The sequence below is a fragment of the Jaculus jaculus genome, chromosome X (assembly GCF_020740685.1).
Source record: "Jaculus jaculus isolate mJacJac1 chromosome X, mJacJac1.mat.Y.cur, whole genome shotgun sequence".
Taxonomy (NCBI): Eukaryota; Metazoa; Chordata; class Mammalia; order Rodentia; family Dipodidae; genus Jaculus; species Jaculus jaculus.
The window spans coordinates 75195341-75220978 of NC_059125.1; the positions used below are offsets into that span (position 1 = coordinate 75195341).

General features: G+C 33.8%; 1 protein-coding gene across 1 annotated transcript; it reads left to right on the forward strand.

Moving 5' to 3' along the window:
• Window positions 1–4233: 4233 nt before the first annotated feature.
• LOC101608845 lies at window positions 4234–18299 on the forward strand. Its single transcript, XM_045139893.1, is given in 5 exon segments — window positions 4234–4307; window positions 11992–12056; window positions 13905–14005; window positions 15140–16088; window positions 17878–18299. Coding segments are annotated over 5 exon segments (1611 nt in total).
• Window positions 18300–25638: the final 7339 nt, after the last annotated feature.

Below are 25638 nucleotides of genomic sequence, written 5' to 3' on the forward strand. Positions count from 1 at the left end.
CCTCTCAAGGCCCAACAAGTTGGAATTTTCAATAAATACCAATCCAGGGCCCTCAGCCTAGATTTACTGAATCAGAAACCCTGAGATAAACACCACCAATATGTTCTAAAAGCCCTCTTAACAATGCTGATGCAAGCTCAACTTGGATAACCAGCCTAGAAACAGCCTCATTAATCTGGCATTGACTTATTATGACTTTTCTAATACCCTCTATACAAAGTATATTCCATAATATGTCAGCTCCTGCCTCAATGAGAAAGAAAAAAAAGGAAATTGGCCACAGGAAATTAAAGAACAAGTTGCTGAGCTATGATGTTTCTTAGATAACTAAATGGAACATTTCTGATTGCACTGAGAGATTAAGATGGACAACTGATACTAATCTTTCTTATCCCATATAATTTTAAATTGGTTGAAACAGTTATGAATGACCTTTGAGTATTATCATTGGTGGAGATAATATGAAAACCAGCTTTGCCTTTATGTCATTTTACTTGAGTAATAAAATTAACATTCTCTCGTTGTGGAACTAAGTATGTATTTAAATAGGACATCACATTGAAATGATGCTTGTCTCATTTTTATTCCTAAAATTGTGACTGTTCACTATCCATAATGAAAGTGTAATCATGACTATATAAAAAAATCAATATGTTCTTATAACTAAACCCTCAGAAAAGCATAGCATCATGTCAGGTGAAAGTTAAAGTGCCTTTAAACTGGCACTTTAAATTGGCAAATGAAGACTAAGAGTGTCTTCCCAGCATATGGATTTTAATTTTTTTGTTGTGTAATACTTTGAATCTCTGTAATATGTGTGAGCTAAATTTTAAGTGAGGTGGAAAAATGAGAATTATAATGTTTCTGAATTAATTATTGTAAAAATGAGTATGTAAACTCATATAGAAAATATTTAGTGCCTTGTCTATGCTAAATAAGAGTAAAAAAATCAAGACCAACTTGTTCATCATAGACCTATCAGATTTGTTAAGATATTGAACATTTAAAGTAAAAATAGCAATGAAGTCTAATATATGCTGCATCAGAAATACCAGAGGAGAACCAAGTGTGATGGCACATGCCTTTAGTTCCAGCAGTCAGGAGGCAGAGGCAGGAGGATCGCCATGAGTTTGAGGCCAACCTAAGGCTACTTAGAGAAATACAGGTCAGCCTGGTCTAGAATGAGACCCTACCTCGAAAAGCAACAACAACAAATGTAATACTAGATGAGGCCTGGAAAGATGGTTCAGTGGTTCAGGCACTTGCCTGCAAAGCATAAGGACCCGGGTTTGAATCCCCAGTACCCATGTAAGCCTGATGCACAAGGTGCTCTATGCATCTGGAGTTCATTTGCAGTGGACCATTCTCTCTCTATTTCTCTCTCTCTGTAATAAATAAAAATAAATTAAAAATAAAATAAATACCAGATGAAGTTTAATATTCCCTGAGAGGACATCAAAAAAAAATAGCACTAATATTTAGAATTGCAAGGGAGGTGTATTTACTGAAAACTTTTAAGCATAGATTTATCCTTCAGGGAGCTAATTCTGTATGAGCATGTTGAAGATGAATTTGAGAGTGGCAAGATTGGATGGCTTAGATCATCATTGAAACAACATTATTAACTGAATATGGTGATGCATGCTCAGAATCTCAACATGTAGGAAGTTGAAGTGGGGGACTGAATAATTCATGTATATCTAATTGTAAATGGCATCGTCAAATGCATCCATAGTACCAGCTACTAGGGAGGATGAGGAAAAAATATGATTTGAGACCAGCCTTTGCTACATAGGCAAGCTAACAAGACCACTTCTCAAAAAGATATAATTGGAGCTTAGTGACAAATGACAATATTCTGAGGTTAGCCATACTGGGAGTGAAGTACTGCTAAATGTAAAAAGGCATATCCTACATAAATGAATCATAGAAAGGATGTGGAAATCATGACAACCTTTGCTTTGCTTTTATTTCTTCCTATATAGAACGTGCACAGATTGCATAGTCTTACTACCACACTACCCCATCAAAAATACTTGTGTTAATAGTTTGCCATCTTGCAAAATAATTATCAATGTGATCCTGACAGCAAAGAGAGCATAGAGGTTTACCTGAAAATGTGCTTTTTTATATAAGGAAATAACTCAGATGATGTTTAAAAATCTTACAAATGTTATTTTAAATGAAGACTTTAAAATTTCACTACATCATTAACATCATCCAGAAGCACACAAGCTATGTTCACAAACCTTATATTGAGAAACTCGGAGAAATTCTTTTCAATGTGTTAGATATTTTATCTTATTTATTTATTTATTTACTTACTTACTTACTTAATTATTTTTGGGTTTTACAAGGTAGGGTCTCACTCTGGCCCAGGCTGACCTGGAATTAACTATGTAGTCTCAGGATGGCATCGAACTCATGGCCATCCTCCTACCTCTGCTTCCCGAGTGCTGGAATTAAAGGCGTGTGACACCATGCCCAGCAGATATTTTATCTTAATAGTAGGAGACCTATTCATATATCTGCATCATGTCCTTTTTATTGTCAATTAATTTTACATTCCTAAATTGGTTAAATAGGTATATTTGATTAGGTATACTTGTTCTGTAACAAGAAATTTTCATAACTGAAGAATATCCAATGTAAGTATAACTGTCATATATGATGCAATTTATCTGTATCTAAGATCACTTTAATAAACTCTTGGTGAGTTCACCAAAATAAATTAATACAGTTAAGAAACCATGATATTTTATTGATGATTATTTTGCTTTACATTTCCACACATGCAATTATTAGCTGTATTAGAAATTCTCAAGAATAAAAGATTGTGTTTGACAGTTATGTTTGCTAATGGAAACATCAGTCCCAAAATGATTATTTTTATAAAGAATAATACCTAAAGTGCAATATATGTGCCAGATGGACTAGTGATTTAATGATTTCATTCTTTTATTATACTGTTCTGGCAAGTGTGTAAAAAATATTAAAGTACTTTTTAGTTAAAAATCTCACTTCAAAGGCATTTAGTCTTCCTAAACGTAAATGTACAGAATCATTACCAGAAGTTACTTTCCAAGTGTTATCTCAATTCTAAATTTACTAAAGTTCTTTATACAAGGGAATGTTCTTAGGAAGTACATCTGAAATAAGGGTTATTGTATGTATAACTTAAACATACACAGAGGGCAGACAGAGATTGTTGCAAAGCAAGATGATGGATAAAGGAAAAGTCATTAAAATGCCCATATTTATTCTAGTTACCAAGTGGATGCAATATATTGTGGCCCTATAGCTAGTCCAGGGAATAAATTGCATTTGGTGAGGCCCACAGCTAAGTCATCCTTCTTCAATTTTTCCTTGCCCCAGTCATGTTTATCCCCCAGCCATAGGCCACATTAACCCTCAGTATGACCATACATTGACCTCACATCCCCTTAAATACTGTGGCCTGTGAGCTGCATGGAGTTTCCTATTCTTCTTCCTAAGAATGTTGTCTGTGATCTCACACAGTACATTCCTGCAGTTGCCCAGATACTCGATTTGGCTACCTGAGGCCAAAGCTCATAAAGGCTGACTAGAGCAGGAACAGGTAGCAGCATCTGCAGTTTGGCCACCAGGCATCACAACTTTCCAACAACAGCATGGCCTCACTCTCCAGCTGCAACAGACAGAACATCAACAGAGGCCTTAAGTGAGAATCCTACAGGCTTTCAAGTGCAGCCCAAACCCCCTCATCCCCAGCCTTCTCTACACCCCATCTATCTATCTACCTTTTTGGAACCCAACTCAGCTTTCAGCCTAACCATTTTCAACCTTTCACCAATCCTTGCTCCCTAGGATCACAGAAGACACCTACTAACTCCCAGGTCCTGTTCATAAGGTTGAGCCACACACCTTGTAACAAATGCTAGCCCTCAAGCAAATCCAAAAGGAGCTCCTGAACCTGGCTCATGACCCTCCAGCTCAGTGCTCCTCAGGGCCTCTAGGGGAAGATATATTCCTTTGACAAGTCACTATAATGGGGCCCTGTGATAGTCCCTACCAGGGAGGAGCCTTTTTCCCAACCATCCAATTTCCAGGGGATTACCCATTCACCCCACCCAAGATTACATTTACCATACAACTTTACTATACAAATATCAGCAGAAAGAGTACCATGTATCTGAATGTTCCCCAGTCTGAGTGGTCCCCAGCACTAACAATTTCCAAAGTTCTCTTGCGATTATGCTTTCTGATCCATACCCTTATGATCCTTTGGTTCCTGAAATTACACAGGTCTACCACAAGGATAGGAAACAGTATGAAAAATGAGCTTGAGAATGGACAGAGAAATATGCAATAAATAACTCTGTGGCCATAATAAAATCAATGTTGGTGGTCCAGTTGTTTTTCTTTTGATTACTTTCTGTGAAGTGAAACTTCTTCCTTCCTTCTGGGCACACATTGTCCACCTTTTGATGTGAGGATACTGCATAGAGGGGAAGACTGTAGTATGGAGTAGAGTTGTGGAGGAGGAAAACAAGGATAAGGGAGGGGTTAGTATATTATATTGTTTGAACAGAAGGGAGAAGGTGTGGGATAGAGTGTAAGACCTATATCAGTTTCGATTTGAATAAAAATATCTTTACTGATATAGGGTTGTAAAACAGAGCAAGAACAAGTGAATACAGTCAAGTTGGTAACATTATTAGCCTCATCCCTCTCCTCCCTCCTCCCCATGTTGGGTATATGGGTCATGCATTATGGAGTTAGCCATAAGTTATAGGTAGAAAGAAATGTCTCTGTATATCATGACACAACATGTGCTTCTGACATTCTTTCTGCCCCTCTTCTGCAAATTTCCCTAAGCAATGTTGGGTTCATTGTTGGTCTGCTTCAGTGATGAGGTGTTGGGAGCCTCTGTGTCTCTGGAAATCTGATTTGGTAGGAGTTGATTATTCTCTGTGTCGCTCTCCTTCACCCTTGTGCTGGTACCACATTCACCAAGAAAACAGCACTCTTGCTTGTTTCATCAATTATTCTTAGTTTCATCTGGGGCCCTTTTGAGGTATGATGGGGCGGTTCTTTCCTCAAGATCTGCATCTATCTCAAAAAAAAAAAAAAAAAAAGAGCATCAGATTCTCCAACAGAGAGTAAAGTTAGCACCAGATAAATAGGATAACCATTTTTTTTGAGATGACTGAATAAGTGTAGGCTCTCTTGTAACCCACAATTGGTAGTATTTTAATAATGGAGAGCAGGCTCATTTTTGGATATGGTTCTGACATGTTTCCCAGCTCCAGCTATGGGTTCTATTCCACTGAGCAGATCAGTTAGCCAAATCAAGAGAAGTTGATTTCCCACCATGGCTGTGTGCCACTATAGCACCTGTTTGAGCAACACATCAGGTTGTTTGCTGCTAAGTAGGTTAGAACATAAGTTGCTTGGACATAAATTGATCCTTTTCCCCAAGTCAGCCATGTAGCACCTTCTGGCACTAGACACTCTGACTGTCAAGGGACTGACTCTTTTCCAGCTTCCAGCCATGTCACTCAATGTCATGTGACAACAGCATATGGTGTCTTCAGAAGTAGAGTCATAACACTAACCTTTGGTGAGTTTCCAGTCTTATATTGAGGTCTTTGATACATTTGGACTTGACTGTAGTGCATGGTGAGATGTGTGGATCAAGTTTTAATTTTCTGCATATGCTTATCCAGTTTGTCCAGCATCATTTGTTGAAGATAGTGTCTTTTTTCCAGCCTATATTGTAGCTGTAGTTATTTGACCCCAAGTCTGTGTCCTTGATTCTATTCAATTGGTCTATACTCCTGTTTTTATGCCAGTACCGTGCTGTTTTTATTACTAAGGCTTTGTAATATAGCTTTAGATTAGGTATGGTGATGCCCCCAGAGGTGTTTCTTTTGCTGAGTATATGCTTGGATATCTGAGGTTTTCTGTCTTTCCATATGAATTTTGAGATCATTTTTTCTGTCTCAGTGAAGAACAATGGGGTTCTGATTGGGATTGCATTAATCTGTATACTGCCTGTGATAGGATTGCCTTTTTCACAATGTTAATTCTGCTTATCCAGGAGCATGGAAGGTGTTTCCATTTTCTCAAGTCCTCCTCGATTTCTTTTTTGAGGGTTTTTATGTTTTCATTGTATAAATATTTTACTTCCTTGGTTAATGTTATTCCAAGGTATTTTATTTTTTTATTGCTATTGAAAATGGGACAATGTCACTCATTTCTTTCTCTGTATCTTTGTCATTTGTTTATAGAAAGGCTACTGTATTTTATGCATTGAATTTGTATCATGCTACTTTGCTGAAGGTATTAATCACCTTTAAGAGTTTTGGGATGGAGGCTCTCAGGTGTCTTATGCATACAATCATGTTGTCTGTAAATAGAGCTAACTTAACTTATTCCTTTCCAAATTGTATCCTGTTTATTTCTTTTTCCTGTCTTATTGCTTGAGTTCGGACTTTCAGTACTATATTAAAGAGGAGAGGTGAGAGTGGACACCCTTGGCTTGTTCCTGATCTCAATGGGAATTCCCTCAGTCTCCATTATTTGGGCTTTAGGAGCTTTGTATGTAACCTTTATTATGTTGAGATTTAAATTGAGAATGATAATTCTCTTCAATGTTTTGATCAAGAAGTGATGTTGTAGTTTGCCAAAGGACTTTTCTGCATCTATCAAAGTGGTCATGTGATTTTTGTGTTTAAGCTCATTTATGTGGTATATTACATTGATAGATTTCTGTATGTTGAACCACCCCTGCATTTCTGGGATGAAACCTACTTGATCAAGGTGGATAATGCTTTTGATGTGTTGTTGTATTCAGTTTGCAAGGATTTTTTTTTTTTTCAGGATCTTTCCATCTAAGTTCATCAAGGAAATAGACCTATAGTATTCTTTTCTTGTGGTATCTCTGCCTGATTTTGGTATTAGGGTGATACTAGCTTCATAGAAGGAGTTGGGAGGCTTTGTCTGTTCTCCAACTGTGTGGCATCATTTGAGAAAGATTGGTTTCAGTTTTTCCATGGAGGTTTGATAGAATTCAGCTGAGAAGCCATGTGGTCTTGGCCTCTTCATTTGGGGTAGTTTTTTGATTACCTTTTCAATCTCAATGGGTATGATAGGTATGTTTAGAAGATTAATATGCTCTGATTTTAGCTTTGGTAGGTGGTATATGTCCAGGAATTCATCCATTTCCTCCATATTACCCAGTTTTGTGGAGTAGAGGTTTTTGAAATAAGTCCCAATTATTCTCCCAATTTCACTTATGTCTGTTGTGATCTCTCCTTTTTCATTTCTAATTTTGTTAATTTGAAGCTTCTCTTTTTCTTCATTTGATAAAATTGGCCAGGGCTTGTCAATCTTGTTTATTTTTTCAAAGAACAAGCCCTTTGTTTCACCAATTTTCCTAATTGTTTTCTTAGTTTCCAATTCATTAATTTTTGCTCTGGTCTTAATTATTTCTTTCCACCTGGAGCTTTTGGAGTTGAATTCTTTTGCTTTTTCAGCTCCTTTAGGTGGATAGTTAGGTTATTTATTTGGGATTTCTCTGTCTTTGTTGTGAGGGCATTTAGTGCTATGAGTTTTCCCCTGAGGACCACCTACACTGTGCCCCATAAGTTTTGGTATGATGTGTTCTTATTGTCATTCATTTCTAGAAATTTCACAATTTCATTTTTTATTTTGTCCACTACCCATTTATTGTTTAAAAGTGTGCTGTTCAGTTTCCAGGAGCCAATGGGATCCTTGGTGCATCTTTTCAATAAATGTCAGATTTCTTTTAGGTAGAGCACAGAAGAAAAATACATTGAAAAACTAATTTGTACTAATTAAACTATCATCAATTACATTAATGTCTAATGAAAATAATTACAATATAATTGAAATATTTTCCTTTTAATCATTATTTAAAATTTGTATTTTATAATCTATCATTTATCCTTTCAATATTACAATGGAAGTATTATAGTTTTATACAGGTATGAAAATGCCAATTGATTTTGAGATTTATTAACAAAAATTTTCCTAGTAAATGGCAACATTATGGCTCCCACCACTAGCCTGATAACCAGCTCCAGGGGAATGGCAATATAGCCCTATAGTCAATCAAAACATATCAAATCAGAAACCCAGAGACTATAGAGAACTCAAACTAAACTGGACTGCTAACAGATCAGCCCAGGGTCAGAGACAATTGTGGGAAAAAGGGACAGCAAGATTGTAAGAGCCACAGATGGGTATAAATATACTAAGGCACAGCTATCTCCCCCACCCAGAGACTGACTGAGGCCTTAATTACCCAACAGCAAGCAACAACAACCCCATTGCAGAGAGCCCTCAGAGAATGAGGGATAGAGGATATGGGATATAAGACTACAAAATTTGTAAAAAAAAAAAAAAGTAATAACCATAAATTTGCATTAAAAAATAAATATGGGCTAGAGGGAGTGCTTAATGGGTAAGGCATCTATCTGCCTGCAAAGCCAAAGGACCCAGGTTTGATTCCTGGGGACCCACATTAGCCAGATCCACAAGGGGGAACATATGTCTATAGTTTGCTCTCAGAGGCTGAAAGTCCTGGCGCACCCATTCTCTCCCTCCCTCTCTCTCTCTCTCTCTATATATATATATCTCTATCTCTCCCCTCCCTCCCTCTTTCTCTGCCAAATAAATAAATAAAATATTTTAAAAATTAAAAATAAATAAATATATATGTGAGAAGTTTGAGTCCTGTCAAAGATACCAAACTTTAAAACACAATATTTTTTTTCTAGGCATGGTGGCTCATGACTTTAATCCCAGCACTCAGGAATCAGAGGCAGGAGGATCATAGTGATTTTGAGGCTAGCTTGGGACTACAGAGTGAATAACAAGTCAGCCTAGGCTAAAGTGAGACTCTAACTCAAAAAAATAAAAGAATAAAAATAAAACACATTTTCCATAACCATTAGGACAATGTTGTCTATCAGACCTTTCTTCAATGATGGAAGTATTCTGTATCTGCAACAATACAATACAACAATATATTAGTTACTTTCATCATAATAAATAACATATAGTAAGAAGGATTTATTTTTCCTTAAAATTCAATAAGGGATGTAGTCAATCATGATAGGGTAGACATGGCAGTGGGAATGTGAGGTGGCTGATCACATTGCATTCATAGTCAGGAATCAAAGAGTAGACAGGAAGTGGGGTCTGATGACCAAACCCTAAGGGCTGCCCTAAATGACTCATTTCTTCCAGCAAAGCTCCACCTCCTAAAGGTTCTATAACCTTCCAAATCAGATGTAACAGTTGTACACCACATATATAAATACATTAAGGTAAGAGGGATATTTGACATTCAAGACACCGATTTTTTATCATTGGCACCTATAGTCACATGGCCATCTCCTAATGAAAAATTTATACTATCTAACTTCACAAGTTTCCATAGCCTTTAACAGATAAAATTATTTTTCAGCAAAAAAAAAAAAACCCTTATGCCAAGTTTAGCTGCCAACTCAAGATATACTCTGGTTATGCTAGCCTCTGTATGCCTGTTAGAGTAAATCAGAGAAAACACTTTTCTAAGTAGTGGTTTGTTATCAATGACTCTCTTCTGCCAAATTATACTGCCAACTTAAAATGTATTCTGGTTGCCTGGGCCTCAGTCCTAATAGATGAACCAGAGAAATCACATTCCTAAACAGTTGTTTTTCAGCATCTTCAAAACCTCAGATAAAGCAGTTTCCTTTCAAATGAATTTGCTTTTTAGTAAGTTTGGGCCTTTGATGAGTGGGGTCTTGCCTTCAGGGCACCTTTCCTTTTTCCTCTGAGTAATGCAAGAGTTTTGTCTTTACTGACAATAATTTCTTTAGCAATCACAGCTGCTTTCTAACCTGTAAAGTTAAATTTGCTCACATACTTTTCATTGTCAAAATCCCCACACACTATTCACATTTTCCATTCCACTTTTTGCTTTTTGTCACTATAGATCTTGATAACAACAATGAGCAGAACCTAGACATAGCCTGAATGGTAGTCTGTCCCAATATTTTGTCTACCAAAGCAACTATTACATTGTAATTAGCCTGATACAAGTTCTCAAGTCATGGCTGGACTACAGCTAGATACATTGCCAGAATGTAGCATAAATGGCCTCTAGCATAGTTTCTGGTAGAGTTCTTGCTCCACTCTGAAACCTCAAGAAACAGGCCTCCATAATCTGCAATTTTCCCAGCTCACAATTGGAGGAGATATGGCCCACTGTTGTCAGGGAAGCATGATGGCAACAGCATGAGGCTGTTGGTCTCATTATATCCTTATTTAGGAAGCATATGTTGAATAGGAAGTGAGCCTGGCTATCAAACTCAAGACCCACCACTAGTGAAACACTTCTTCCAACATGGTTCCATTTCCTAAAGGTTTCATAATGTTTAAACACACATGTACCTCTGGGGAGCATTTCATTTTCAAATCACAATTAAGTACTAATCACAAATGGTTATAGATTTGAAATACAGAAAACAGAGCTCTAGTTTTAACTAGTTCATATAAAAAAGCTCTATTTATTGTATGATTTCTAAAGACTACTTTTAGAGTTGTTTTTTTTCAAACTGAAAAAAAATTAAATGTGTTATTATATATAATTGTTGAACTGTGAATAAAAACTTTGTCCACATCAGTAAGGATCATAGATTTAACAGCCTTGTGAGCAATATTTCTGTTTTCAAATGGTTGAAAACACACTTTACTTAAATGATTTACAGCTAAGAATTGCCAAATTATAGCTTGTTACCAAGAAACAAACAAGTTTTTGTATATGTAGGTCTACAATAATATTAGCCAAAACATTTAGAATAAAATCCTCTCACAATATTATGATTATCACTATTAAACTTCAATTCATAAATGCTAGTTATGTTGTCTTTATTATTTTGTTTAAAATATCATAATTTCAATATGAACACACATAATAATAAAAATTTTGGACTAAATAATGAATTCTATGTAGGGATTTTGAGACATCAAAATGACCGTACAAGGATGACAGAACTGTGTCTGGTTAGAACGTGTTATATTCTTTATAATTCAGACTGGTCTCTGCTATCTTGCTCTGTTAATCTTCCCCTTCTAGTTCCTGCATTTCAGTGAAATTATTAAAAGTTAAATTTGGTAATAAGATAAGTAGATGGGTGGATGACTTTATTCCATTGCCAGTTGTTTTTTGAAGAAAATAAGATAATTTTGGCAAAATATTTGGCCCTAAGCATAAAAAGACATACTGTTTGCATGGTAAAATTTGCTAACATGTATTCTGTTAATACTCTGAGTTGTATATGTTAGAAAAAGTAAATTATGACTTAATTGTGCCTTTATATATACCACCAATCCAGGCCTAATTCTGCTCGAAATTTGGGACATAAATATGAATAACTGGCTTTTTTATCAGTAATTAGCTTCTTTATGATGGTGAGATAGAAAGCCTAGAAGATGTGCAACTCTTATTGTTGTTTCTTTGATCTCATGATGAGAAAAGCTTCTTGTATAATTTTTGTACTTGGCTCAAATCATGATCTTTATTTGCTTTAATTCTAGTTTTGACTATATTGATATATGTTATTAATTTTAAAATTTCTTTCTACAGAGAAATATTTTCTTTGAAAATTTTGACATTTGATGTGAAGACTTTATCCTTTTGAATTGTAATGTATTTATAAATGTAGAGAAAATCATATGCTGTCCTGGTAAAGACTGTGGGCTCTGGGGCTAACTGCATACATTATGACCATTACCACTTACTAGCTGTTAAATCTGTGGAATATTACTAAACCTTTCTGAACTCCATTTCTTGTCTGTGAGGTGTAATGAACAATAGTTCATACTTCTGTGGTTTATGTATTATGTGAGAAAGTGTCTTGTCCACTATAGCCATTCAATAATTATTGGCTATTATGATTAATGGTTGCCTTTCACCTCCTTTGTGTTTTTCAGTTGGGTTAGCCAATTGCTGGAGTTAGCATATGGTTCCTCCTTTGGAGATGCTGCTGCTAATGAAGGTAAGGATTTCAAACCCTGAAAGTCATATGCTATTAAAATGCAGAGATGTGATTTAATTATAAACTTATTAACAAATATTTGCATATATGGCATCATCTAAGGATTACCAGAAGTCTTACCATACTGTATTTAATAAATATAAGACAATTACTTTTGAAATGTTTATTCAAGAATAGCAGGATAAATACTAAAAGAATTTAATTTCTTTTTTTTTAATTTAATTTATTAGTTTTCTTTTCAGTAAATACAGGCAGTTTGGTACCATTATTTAGGCTCATCTGTGATCTACCCCCTCCCATTAGACCCTCCTTGTTATTGAAAATGGGTCGTGCATTGTGGAGTTAGCCCCCAGTTATTAGTATGATAAATGTCTCTGAAAATCATGACCCAACATGTAACTCTGACATTCTTTCCGCCCCCTCTTCCGCAAGATTTCCCTGAGCCATGTTGGGTTCATTTTTGGTCTGCTTCAGTGCTGAGGTGTTGGGGGCCTCTGAGGCTCTGGCTCTCTGATTTGGTAGGAGTTGATTTTTCTCTGCATTGATCTCCTTCCCCTTTGTGCTGGTATCCAGTTCACAGGAAAACATCACCCTTGCTTATTTCGCCAGTTGTCCTTAGTTTCAGTTGGGCCCCTTCTGAGGTATGTTGGGGCAGCTCTCTTCTTAGGATCTGCATCTATCTGGAAAAGAGAAGCAGATTCTCCAACGGAGAGTAAGTTAGTAAGTTAGAATTTAATTTCTAAAGTCAGGCTAAAACAAATATCGAAGTGTTAAATATTATGTAATATTTTAAAGAAATAATTGACTTTTAAATTAAGAAATTACTATTTTATAGGTACAATTCCTTGTCATATGCTTATCACTTTGTTCTTTAAATCTCTTACTACATAAATACAAATGTTTGCAGCCCTATTCTTGAGAGACTTCCTAATCATAGAGTGGATCTTCTATTTCTATTCCCTTATACAATATTGCTAAGTATTTGAATCTTTTCTTAGATGAATAATTCTAGAACACTAAAAATCAGGATTATGTTAACCCAATTTGTATAGTCCACAGGATTACTTAGTATCCATTATAAACAATAAATATCATTTGTTCACTTCTGCTAATAGAAGACCCCATTATAAAACCATTATGAACACAAGAAAATAAACCATTTTACATGAAAGTTGGTCATTAATTCTTTTCAATAATTAAAAAAAATTATCCCTCCAATCTGATCTGAAAAGTAAAATAAAACAGAGAAAAGCTTATGAAGAAAAATTACATATATTATTACTTTGCATATTCATCAACAAATTATAAATGATTTCCATAATTCCAATATATACCAAAAATTATATTTCAGAGTGGAGCAAAGGCATCCAGTATGGATGAATGGATAAATAAATAAATTTTAAAAGGAGGTACTCCAGATAGCTAATTATTTAATAAAATATTTCAGTCACATACAGAATTACACACATATCAAATGATGAAGGCACAGGCTCTGGATACTATATTTACCACTATTTCCATTGGTGAAATCATTTTCTGTTATTGTAAAATCAGTAGTTAATCTCATTCCCCAGAAAGCAACATCTGTATATAATTATTTAGCAAAATTCTGAATTCAATACTTAGCCTAAGTATATAACCAAAATATCAAGACTAGTTGAAAATAGTGGCCACTGTTACCTCTGTGTGCTAGCTACAAGGGAAGAAAGGGCCAAAATATTGGTCTTTTTTATCTTCTATCTTTCCTTGCTCAAACTCAACCACATATTTAAGGCTATCCCAAAGTTTGCCACATTACAAGTTTATTGCAGACAGACTTCAAACTCAGAGCCCTATGTTTACTTACAGAATACAGACATATGGGTGCCAAGGTTTATGCAAAATGTGTTTTGGCCTTGAAGAGACAATTTCCTGTGGTTTGGTGTAACAACTGCCAAGTATCAACTACTGTAAGTATGGTACTACTTTAACATTGGTTAGCAACACATATGTAGAAAAATCAGATTTTCTATTATTTGAAATTCAGCAATATATATAAAGTATTTTCATGTCACATTTTAGTGTTTGCATAAAATACTTAGAATGGAATACAAATATAAATTCCAAAAACAAAATAAAATAATCCATATGCAAAATAACAGAAGAGTAAAAACAGTAATTAACCTCCCCTTTCACTTTGTAACACTAGCAGATGTGATCAAGATTCGTATAAATGGTGGGCATTCAACACCTGACAATTTTTCTTTCTTTGAACATTGAAATGATGATGTCAAGATAAATTAGACTGAAGAATCTATTATCTCTAGGAAATGGCAGCCCTGAGGAGATGGTTCATCCACAGTCAGCTAAGCCCTATATTTCAATACATTAAAATGCAGAAAATAAAAGACACTAAAGGCCACATACATTATGGATTTTCTTTATATAAAAATACCAGAATATGAAAATCTATTGAGACAAATAAATAGTGCCTTTATCTCTGTCTCACCTCTTTCAAAGACTGTGAGGCCCCAGGTTTTCATCATGATTGGAAGTTGTTGGATTCCAAAATTTCCATGTAGCTGGAAAATAGAGTAATATGGGTAAGACAAATTAAAAGTCAACAAAGCTTACGATTCTAGAATCCAGTTGCTTTTATATAACAATGACCCTAAATTGCTGCAAGGCTTTAGTTGATTTCAAGAGGTCTGGAAAAAGTTGATTCTGACTTTTTCCACCAGAGTTCTTGTTGCTTTTTGCTGAAAAAGTATTTATAGGTCTTCATTCTGCCACTTTTGTTGATATCCTGGGATTATTCTCAGAGGTGATGAAAAATCTTCCAAAATAAGAGAGTAGTGATAGATAGAATAAAATATGAATATACTAAAAACACTTAAATACATAGATTAAGAGTGGTTATTATGTGCAAATATAATATTTAAAGTATTTATTTATATATCATTATCATAAATCCAGAAAATGTCAACAGGTGAGAGCCATTGAAAATATGGGTTCTAAATTGATTAGTATTCATGTGAAATGTGTGTTCACAGGCTAGTTGATATAATGAAATAAGCTCTCTTTTTGAATGTGAATTTTCCCAGATTGTTTCTGTGAAGCCAAACTTCCAATACAGACGTGCTCAAAACCCTTCTGATGAGTTCATCTATTTTCGTCCTATTGATCCAGTAAAGGCCAGAAGCAAAAAACAACAGAAACCAGAGATGGCCTCCCACCAAGCCAGCGGTGAAGGTATTCATCAGAGGGACCTGGGTATTATCAGTCAGGTGGTAATGATTACCAACCCCCAACTAAATAAAGAGTGAGAGATCTCTGTCCTTGTAAGACCAAAAACTTCAGGGCTTCTTCACCTAGAGAAAATATCAATTAAGTCTCCAGGGGTCCCAGAATCTCATCTCTTAGACATTACAGGAATTGACAGTCCAGAGGAAAGGGGGAAAGGCACAGCAACACTTGTTGCTGGTATGCCTGGAAAGGGGGGGGGGCTAGATGATAAAGAAATTCCAACATTGAAATTCACTGGGTTTATACATCTGGAGGCTTTAATAAATAAATGTTCACCATCCTCAGAATACAGTCACCCACGAAGCCCAAGAAATCTGTGGCTGGAATCTACAGAAAATGCAGAGTCCCCAGGAAGTGATGATTTGGAAGTAGCAAGAAGCATGTATCCTTTCAGAGAAAGAACCATCTTTCGACGTTCCTGGGCAGAGCTCATAGAAGCACCACTTAACAGCGAAGGACTCCATATTCTCCAAACTACTCCTACTGAAGAGACAGAGGTTGGGTACCTCCAGCTCCAACTAGAAAAGGAGAATTTAGCCACTACCCCACACCTGGATCAACATTTCCAGGCTTTGCAAAGCCATTTTCCCTTGCTTCCTCAGCATCCTAAGCTCCAGAAGCAGAACAGTCATAGCCTACCCCGTTATGGTGATGTCAGGAGCCGAAAACAAAATGCACCTTCATTTACATTAAATCCAGAAGAGAAACAGTTCTTCTTCCCAAGTGATCACAATTTACAAACAGGAAGTAAGTTGTTTTAAACTTGCTATAACTACTGTTCTAAATTTTATATAATTTTCCATGCAAGTAGATATTCTTCAAAAAGTTTATTTTCAGGCTTACCACCTGAAAATCTATTTATTATTATTTTATAAAACATTAACTTTTTCTGAGAGAATTAGTGACTGCTTTACACAATTAATATTATTTGGGGATTACAGTCAGACTTTAAGATGGATTAATTCAATCTAATACCATTTAATAATAATAATAATAGGAAAATAAACCCTAAAAATACACAAACTTGTTATAACCTCAGAAGATTAGTATAAGGGTTGCCTTTCAAAAATAAATTTCACTTAGGTGAGCAACTGAAAAATACTAGTCCTCACTCAATCACAGTTTTAACCCATAGAATAGACAAAAGAATGCCACACTCAATGTCTGGTGACTAAGAGGAGATTAGATTACATAGCAAATGAGATAATAGGAATTATTGCATCACTGGTTAAAAACAAAATGAATAGCTTAATTTTTTCTTCTATGTGATCACCTAGTGATGAGAAAGTATGAACTGACAAATTATTAATTTTGTAGCCACCACATGATTAAACACAATATTAATAGAAAAATTATGATATATTTTAGTATACTGGATTGAAATTTTAAATTGAGTAGTATCTTTGTTTTTATCATTACATCTATGTAAGCCTATGCAAAAATGCCAATATGGATACCAAATAATATTAGCATTTCCCATTATAATTTGCCAGAAACCTAATTTCTTGAACTTCTTAAAAACTATGTCAACTAAAAGTATTTCTTAATAATAACCTTAACCAAACTACTGAAGATAATTTCAGAAGCATGTTTGAAATCTAACTCAGACTTGGTCTGGAAATCATGATTTGACCATCTATAATGTTTATTTTTACACATATGTAGGACTCTCAGAAGTTACTTTTCAAATCATAATAAGCTCAGATCACATTGTCAACTTTACATGTTCATGAAACTGGCTTAACATTCTCCCATTTAAAACATTTCTCAGTGTTCTCACTTTGGCAGCATATATACTCCTTTCTCAGGAGTTATAAAAGATTTATGGGTCCTTGCATTCTCATGATTATTCCTTTTCTGACTTGTAATGTCCACCGAATTCTTGAGTGCATTTATTTCTCATATTACCAAAGAAATGAAATAGCATACTAAACAGCTTTGCTCCTAAAACCCTTTAGCCAACAACCATTGTAATTTCTCAATGGCTAAAATTCTTCTGAAGCCCTTCCCTAAGAAATTATTATACATCCTCTATCCCCTGCTTCTCTACTTTCTAATAAAAACCAAACTTCTGGGGCTGGAGAGATGGCTTAATGATTAAGCTCTTGCCTGTGAAGCCTAAGGACCCCAGTTTGAGGCTCGATTCCCCAGGACCCATGTTAGCCAGATGCACAATGGGGTGCACACGTCTGGAGTTCGTTTGCAGTGGCTGGAAGCCCTGGCGTGCCCATTCTCTCTCTCTCTCTCTCTCTCTCTCTCTCTCTCTCTCTCTGTCGCTCTCAAATTAAAAAAAAAAAATTATAAAAACAAACTTCTGGTCATTTTATTTGTTTGTTTACCAATTTTTCTCTATTATTTTTTGTCTAAATCAGTAGATTTACTACATAAAAGGTTACACGTTGTGTTAACATTGTCATGTGGCTTGAAAGTGCTGAGGTTCTTGGAATGAGATCAAATGTGGAAATGTTTGACATTCTTAATCACAATTTCTTCACAAAACCTCACCCAAATATGAATAATTGATTTTGTGTTTTAGAAAATACCAAGGAGAGAGATACCATGGAAGAAACCTGGCAAGCAATTTTGACTCCTTCTAGAGAAAATCTGCCTCACAATCCCAGATTTGAGAATTCAGCAATGCATGGAAACATTGAAATTCCTGAAGATAATGCTGGACGTCCTGTGGGCAACATTATCATTCCCAAGTATAATGTCAATAGTTTCCCTGCAGTTAATTTTGGCATTTCGATGGTTAATTCTGAAGTTCTGTGGGGCATTGGTGATGTCCCTATGGGTAATTTTGATGTTTTTGGAGGCAGTGCTGAAGTTCCTAGTGGCAATCATTTTGGAGTTCCCATGGGTAATCTTGAAACTTTTGGCCATACTGTTGATTCTTCCAGGTGCATTAGAACCTCTCCACTTACTGAGCTTTCAAAGATAGGTGAACACCAGTTATAAAAACAGATACCTTAAAAAAACTGTCCTGATAGTTAAAGAAGCATACTAAGACACTTGCAACCTAAACAGAGACATATAAAATATGACAACTCAAAATAACAAATGGAACATTTAAATTTAGATTATACAAAGTAATATACAAATACACTTACAATACAATTTTATCACAAAAAAATGGAACCAGATTACAGTTCACTTACTAGTTTAATCTGTATGGAAACTGCCAATTATCTTTGAGATCATATGGTTGGGGGAACACTTTGTAGATGAGTAATATGCTTATTTATTTAAGCCTAGATTTCTACATGCTAAGGCGATAATATTTTATCTATCACTAAAAATGCTAAATAATCTTCATATAATATTGAACAACTACCAGTAATGTCAGGTTTTCTTGAATATTTTGATGGATACAAGAAAGTGATACCACTATGTGCATCAGTGTAGCTTAATACTCAATAAATTCATTGATTGAAAGCTTAGGAACCAAATCTGGCAGAAGATTCTTGAATACAGTACTTCTCTGAAATATTTAGAAACATGTTTGGGGAAAAACTCAATAACAAGAGAATTTAATTATACATTTTTAGTTTTTTCTTACATATATATGACAAATTTGTAAATATTTCTTGGAAGCCTTAAAAATTTAAGGAGACACACAACTGTAGTACTATAAATAGCATATGTGGTTATGATGTAAATAATGTAAGATGAGAACAGCACCAAAGGATGCCTAAAATATTGCATGCTCATATAATAGTAATTGTTTTAAAATTAAGTTTTTACTCTTCTCAATCACTATAGTAATATACATTAAAAGATTCTAGGCAAAATAGAAACATTATTGAAATATATCACTACTAAATTAATCTATACTCTTCTCAGAAGAGCATGACTTTTCACTGGCCCAGATGGTCAGCCCCATATTAAAATTGCCCTATCATAGTTATCTATAAAATGCGGTTTTCAAGAACATTCATCTTACAAACCCTTTAATATAGATAAAGTATGACTGAAGATAATGAGATTACTTCATAAATTACATAAGAAAGCAATCTCACTACTGTATATTCATACATAATAAAAATTTTGTGCTGAGTTTTAGGGCACATGGGCCACTATTCAATTTGTACATTTAAAATTTCAAGTTTCCTGAATAATGGTAGCTGTTGTTTAAAAAAAAAAAAAGACACTAAGGGCAATTTAAACAATAGGTTACCACCTAACCCCTTATGTGCCTTAACACATAGTGTGAGGGGTGGTAATCTCTAGTTTGAGGGGCAAGCTCTTGCCCTTTTACAGGATCCATTTGGCCCTTGAGGAAGAAGGTAAAGAGGCTGGCTAGCCTCCCTCTCTTTACTCACCTTGGTTCAGTGCATGCTACATGAACCAGGGCTTTGGACTCAGAAAAAAAAAAATAGGAAAGAAAATGAGATTTCTTTGTCCTACTTCTTACCTACCCAAAAGATAGGATGACATTTAAGACATGAATGACCAGGATTTTACATAGGGTGACAAAATCACAGAAAAATCACAGGAATATTGGAAGAATACAGTCTACAATACTTGAGTTACTGCAAATGCCTGACTGAGAACATAAACCCAAACTGACAGATCATCTTGTTTAACAGATAAATCAACTTGATATGCTCTTGTCACATTGACTTTGTGAAAAGGAAGTACTGCATTCTAACCTTTAAAAGAAAACACCTTATGAGAGTAAAAATAGCAAATTAAGATGGAAACTGTGAGATAACTTACCTAGAACTAATATTTAACATAAAGCAAGTGGAGGGAATGACAGTAAACACAATTTGGCTCAATTATACATAGCATGAATATGTAGTTGAAAATAGTCATGAAAATACCAACTTCATCAACAGCAAAACCCTGCTATGTAAGTGTTATTCCTTATGCTTTATGCACCATGTAATTTTGGATACTGTGTTTAGTGGCTTAACATTTAAATATAAAACCTATATGTAAAATGGCCAGCTGCTACTTTGTAAAATTAAAGAAGTTAGATGAAACTGTCAAGTAAAGAATCAAATATGAAATGGTCTAAGAAGAGAATTCTCGGTCCTGTAGCAAAAATTCATTATGGTCTGAGTTTCATTCTACTAAACATTGTTAATTCACAAATGAGCAATGCAGTAGTTTCCATAGTATATAATATTTATTTTCAAAGGGCTTTCCATCCCCAGTGAATTATTTAAAGACACTCAATAATATCATAATTCTGATTAGAAAATTATGGGAGTAACAAGTACCTATTTTTTTCAAAAAGAAAACAAAATCCACATGAATTGAAGCTGAAATTTTCATGTAAGAAATGTTAGAATTAAATATCTGAAGTCATAATACTAAGGAAAAAGAAGCCATTTTAAATGCTCTTCCCATTCCCAAAGTACAAATAGATTGAGTTACCTAAGTGTAGCATTCTACATTAAAATATAGTTCCTATAAAATAAGAAGAAAATACTTGCTGAAAAATCAATACTGGCATAAATAAGGAAAAAGATTACTTAAATTTCCCTGGATATATTGCTGTTCCGAAAAGAATATTTCTCAGATAACATTGATATCTTACTGTTTAACCAAACTTAGGGAAACACTTTCCTTATGAGATTCTTAGAAAATGTGTACTGTTTAGTGTCCTATGGGAGTAAGAGATAAATTCTAAATGCAGCTTCTTCACAGTCAATCACATAATTATACTAAAGTGGTTTTAGTTTAAATTAAATTGTACAATCTGCATTCAAACAGATTCAAGTGGGGTTTTTTTGTTTAATTTACAAGTTACTTAGCTGGACAATCAATAAGTTTTCATTACTAAATAATATTTCATTATCACTGAGTATTTTAAGATGAAGTAAATGAAAAATATTGCCCTTAATTGTTAAGAAGATGAAATGAAGAGGAAAAGTTACCACACACACCCTTTTAAAATCACCAAAAGTTATAGTGTTCAAGCCACCTTCACTTCAGCCAACATAATGCTAGAAACTATTTCTCAAAGTATTATGGCATCCATCCTTATGTATCTATAACCTATACATTAGAATAAAGAATCTTAAATAGTTTATAAAATGCATTTTAAAATATATTTGTCTCTGTTTTTCATAATTAGAAAGTAAAATGAAGATTTGGAGCCTTTAAATTTAGTAAAATATCATTTCAAATATTCATAGCATCAGGAATCATTATAAAATTAAAACATACAGATGTAGAAAGAACTATTTTTAAAAAGAATAATGGTGTTTCCTCTTGATCTTTAGTATAAAAGTAACTGAATGTAAAAATAGTATTTTAAATGAGACTATTAGAGGATATGCCTTATTTACTCTAAAGTCATTAACTGCCATAAAGCTTAATTAATTGCACATGGTATTTTCATCTGATTATTATATTTTTAAATATGTTTGGAAATTAAAGTTCAAAATATAGCAAAGTGCTTTTAGTAGATCATAGGTTATGAAGTACAAAGTGCCTTGGTCAGTAAGTATTTCAAGAGCAGAGAGTGTCACTGATGTGAGAGAAAATTTTGTGGAACATGAGAAGACAAACGAAGAAGAAAACAAAATTTAGAATAAGACTATAGCTTTAAATTAAATGAGGTTCTGATTTAATATTTTGAAGAGAATGTTTTAATTTCTTGCTGCTTGAAACTTGCCATTTTGTTATTTAAATAAAATGAACAAATAACCCTAAAGTTTATACTGTTTTCCAGATGCACTAATACCATACAGATATTCCTCAACAGACCTGTTATCTTCCCTACTTCCTTTACCATACTGGTACCCCAATAAATCCATATGCCTCCTGCCTCATCCCACTTTATCTCAAGTTGTTTCCCCCATCGTTGTCTCAGAGAATTATCCCTATCTTCATTGCAGACCCACTTCCCCTCCCCAGCCAATTCCACACTAACTCATCCCACCCTACTTACTGTCCTTTCCCTCACACTATTTCTGGAATTCATTCAATCTCTCACTCTACCCTGGACCTCTCTTGAACCAAGTATCACTCCATGTTTGATATGGATTCTGTGCCACAACACTAAACATAACTTCTGCCTCCATCTTGACAATGAATGGAGAAAAGATGTCTATTTTGTATCTTTAGTAATTTACAAATGTAGAAATTCAAAGGGATTTTTCAATAACATGTCAAAATTGTAACATCCATAGTATTAAAGCAGCCAAATGAAAATGATTGTATCAATATATAGGAGTCTGAATACCATTTACTCCTCAACATAATCCTTAATATTGAAAATAGTTTGCTTTATTCCCACCTTTTAAACATTATTAAAACATATGTATCAGAAGAGTTGAAGCCCCTTGCTGGTTTTTTTGTTTGTTTGTTTTATAGTTTAAGTTTTAAATAGCATTGGAAAGGCTCAATTTTTTATTTTTATCATAAAATATAAAATCTCACATAAAGTACTTGTTTTGGGATCTTTGAGAAAATGAAGGTAGATAAAAATACCAGTCTCTCTATCTAAATATTAAAATATATTGATAAAAAGATAAATTGTGCACTTTGTTAATTTACATAGAGCATATTTTTGCTATTTAAAAGTAATATTTTAAGAGTTTATTTTTAAAAAATGACTCATCTCTAGTACATTTAATTATCTTATACAGTATATTCACCTACAAACTGACTTCTCTATTCTTATACATATATTAGAGTACAATAAAAAAATCATCTTCAAAATAAGATTCATTATAAAACGCAGTGACATTGAAATTATATTTAATTCTAAATTATCAGAAATAAAAATAGCTAACATTATTCATGTATCACCCAAACCCCAACAATCTTGATGATCATTATAAAGATAATAACTAATTTTCATAATTCATCCAAAAGTTTATAAAGTCATTCAAAAATAAATACACATACATTAGGGAACATTAAATTTGTGGAATAATTAGGTCTAAAATTATTTCTAAAAGCACAATAGTTCAGTACTACATAGTAAAAATCAATTTCAATACATATGGAGAAATTAATAGGATTCAAAGACTGGCAACAAGAAAAAAATTCTCAAAGAATTATTAATTTAAAAATGCCCACTACTGTCTAAATTTTGGAAAACACCTCTACACATTACACCTTTGAAACCTTTAAGCTCACCAAACCTTCCAATCAAGTGTTTCAGTTATGGTGACTATGTCTAGTATGTTCAAGTAAGTGACTCAATATTTCTCATTTTCTACATATATCACCAGTGACTATAGAAAAAAGTTCCAACTTATGGGAGAAATAACAACTATCCTCTGCTTCTAGAAAATCAGGAAGAGACAATGTGATATTTAAGATTTTAGGATTCACTATGATTTTTAAATTTTCACCTTGTGAAAATGAAGGATACAACTTGTTTTTGTTTTCATAGAAAAGCAGGAAAGTAAATAAAGTACACTGGTATTGTGAAACATTTTCTCCATTTAAAAATAATGCTGTATTTGAGTTTTTCAAGTGTGTGTTGCCCTTATTTGCTGGCCATTTCTAAGTTCTGTCTCTTACTGAATAGTTATTGTGATATGTTTAATAATGTACCAGTCAAGGTGATATCTTACTACACATGTGACATGTGTAATATGGCCTATATTTTATTGTCAAGTAAACTGTGGTGTAGATTGATGTGATGTTTTTCTTTATTCAGGGGTTGAGTTATTACAGCACTAGAATATAACAGCTGGTGCTCAATATATAAGATTTTGTTAAAATTGTAATATATACAATAAGTATTTGAATGCCTTGCTAATTTAAAATTCAGACAAAGTATTTCAGAGGGGTTATAATAATTAAAAACTGAATTAGTGAATAATTCTTATTTCTGTAGCAAAGCTCACTACAAATTTATTAGGACTACTTTCAAAAGAAAGAAAACAACTCTATACTTGCTGAAGCAGATAATATTTTCATTACATAGATTTTGTCCAAATATAGTGGCATGATATGGGCATTGTGATTTTTTGGACACTTCTCTTTCTGAAAGAGAGAGAGAAAGAAAGAGAAATGGAGAGAAAGAGAAAGATGAAGAGGGAGAAAGAGAAAAAGCAAAAATGTGAAAAGCTGCACACAAATAGCAGCACTTTAATCATTTGTAGTTTCTGAAACCAAAACACATTTTTCTTAATTACCCTAAAAGAATTACTTTATACTTTACTAGAAAATGATTTAAAAGCATTGATAATTCAACTTCTAACATTCCTTCATCTGCATCTATAATATAAGCCTCTTGTTCTAAACCTTTGCCCTGTTATATTGGGAAACAGGAGAGTAGAGATTACAAACATTGACTTTAATGTCCAAATTAGTTGTGAATAAAAATGGAAAAGACAGTTAGCCTTCAACCTTATGCATTGAAAATATTTGTATTCTAAATGTTTCAATAGTTTCATTTATATACAAAGTCCTATTATAATTTATTTTGTCTTCATGCAAACACATGACAATTCAATAAAAAGTTTATAAATTATAATTTAAATCAGCAGAAATGTTTGATGCTACAGAAATATAAATTAATTCACTTCCCTCTTATATCTTGAAATCAAAGTTTCAACTCCTAGATAGTAGTGTTTATCCTAAGTACTTTGAATTTTATATTTGTACCATGTTGAGATTTGTACTTTTAAGTTATGTAACCTGTTAGTGTTAGTCATTTCTCTTCTTTCTCAAGTAAATTGTGATACTGACTGTGGTAGATGTCATTTTGTTTTTCCAGATTTTTTCCAATTACCTTGTTACTATTTTGTACCTGGTAAAATTTATTGATGGTAAATGTCATTGTGTCATTCTCACTAGTCATATATTTTCCAACACATTACAAAGATGTGTAAGGTGCATTGCAAAATGTTTAAATTTGCTCTTTTTTCTAATACATTTATCTGCTGAAAAAATAAGTATTTCACAGAATCGTGAAGGTAATATATTTATTCAGAAATTCTAATTTGTGTTTTGCTTTAAATATTTTACATGTAAATTTATATTTCAATAAATGGTGTCATCTGCATTCAAACTGTGCTTTTTGTCTTACATTAAAATATTACATATACAATTTACTTTATAATTAAAAACAAAAACAACACTTGTAGATTAGTAATAACGTTTTAAAGAAATTCAGGTCAAAGTAACTCAAATGAACAACAAATAAACAAAAATAATATGCTAGGACTTACTCATAATCAGGGAACTACAATTAAAAAAAGTGAGATAAAATGTATTTCCAAATGTTAGGACGTTTAAGAGAGTTAGTGCCAGACAGTTAGCTCATCTGGTGCCAGAAGGTACTACATGAACGACTTGGGGAAAATGACCAACATCT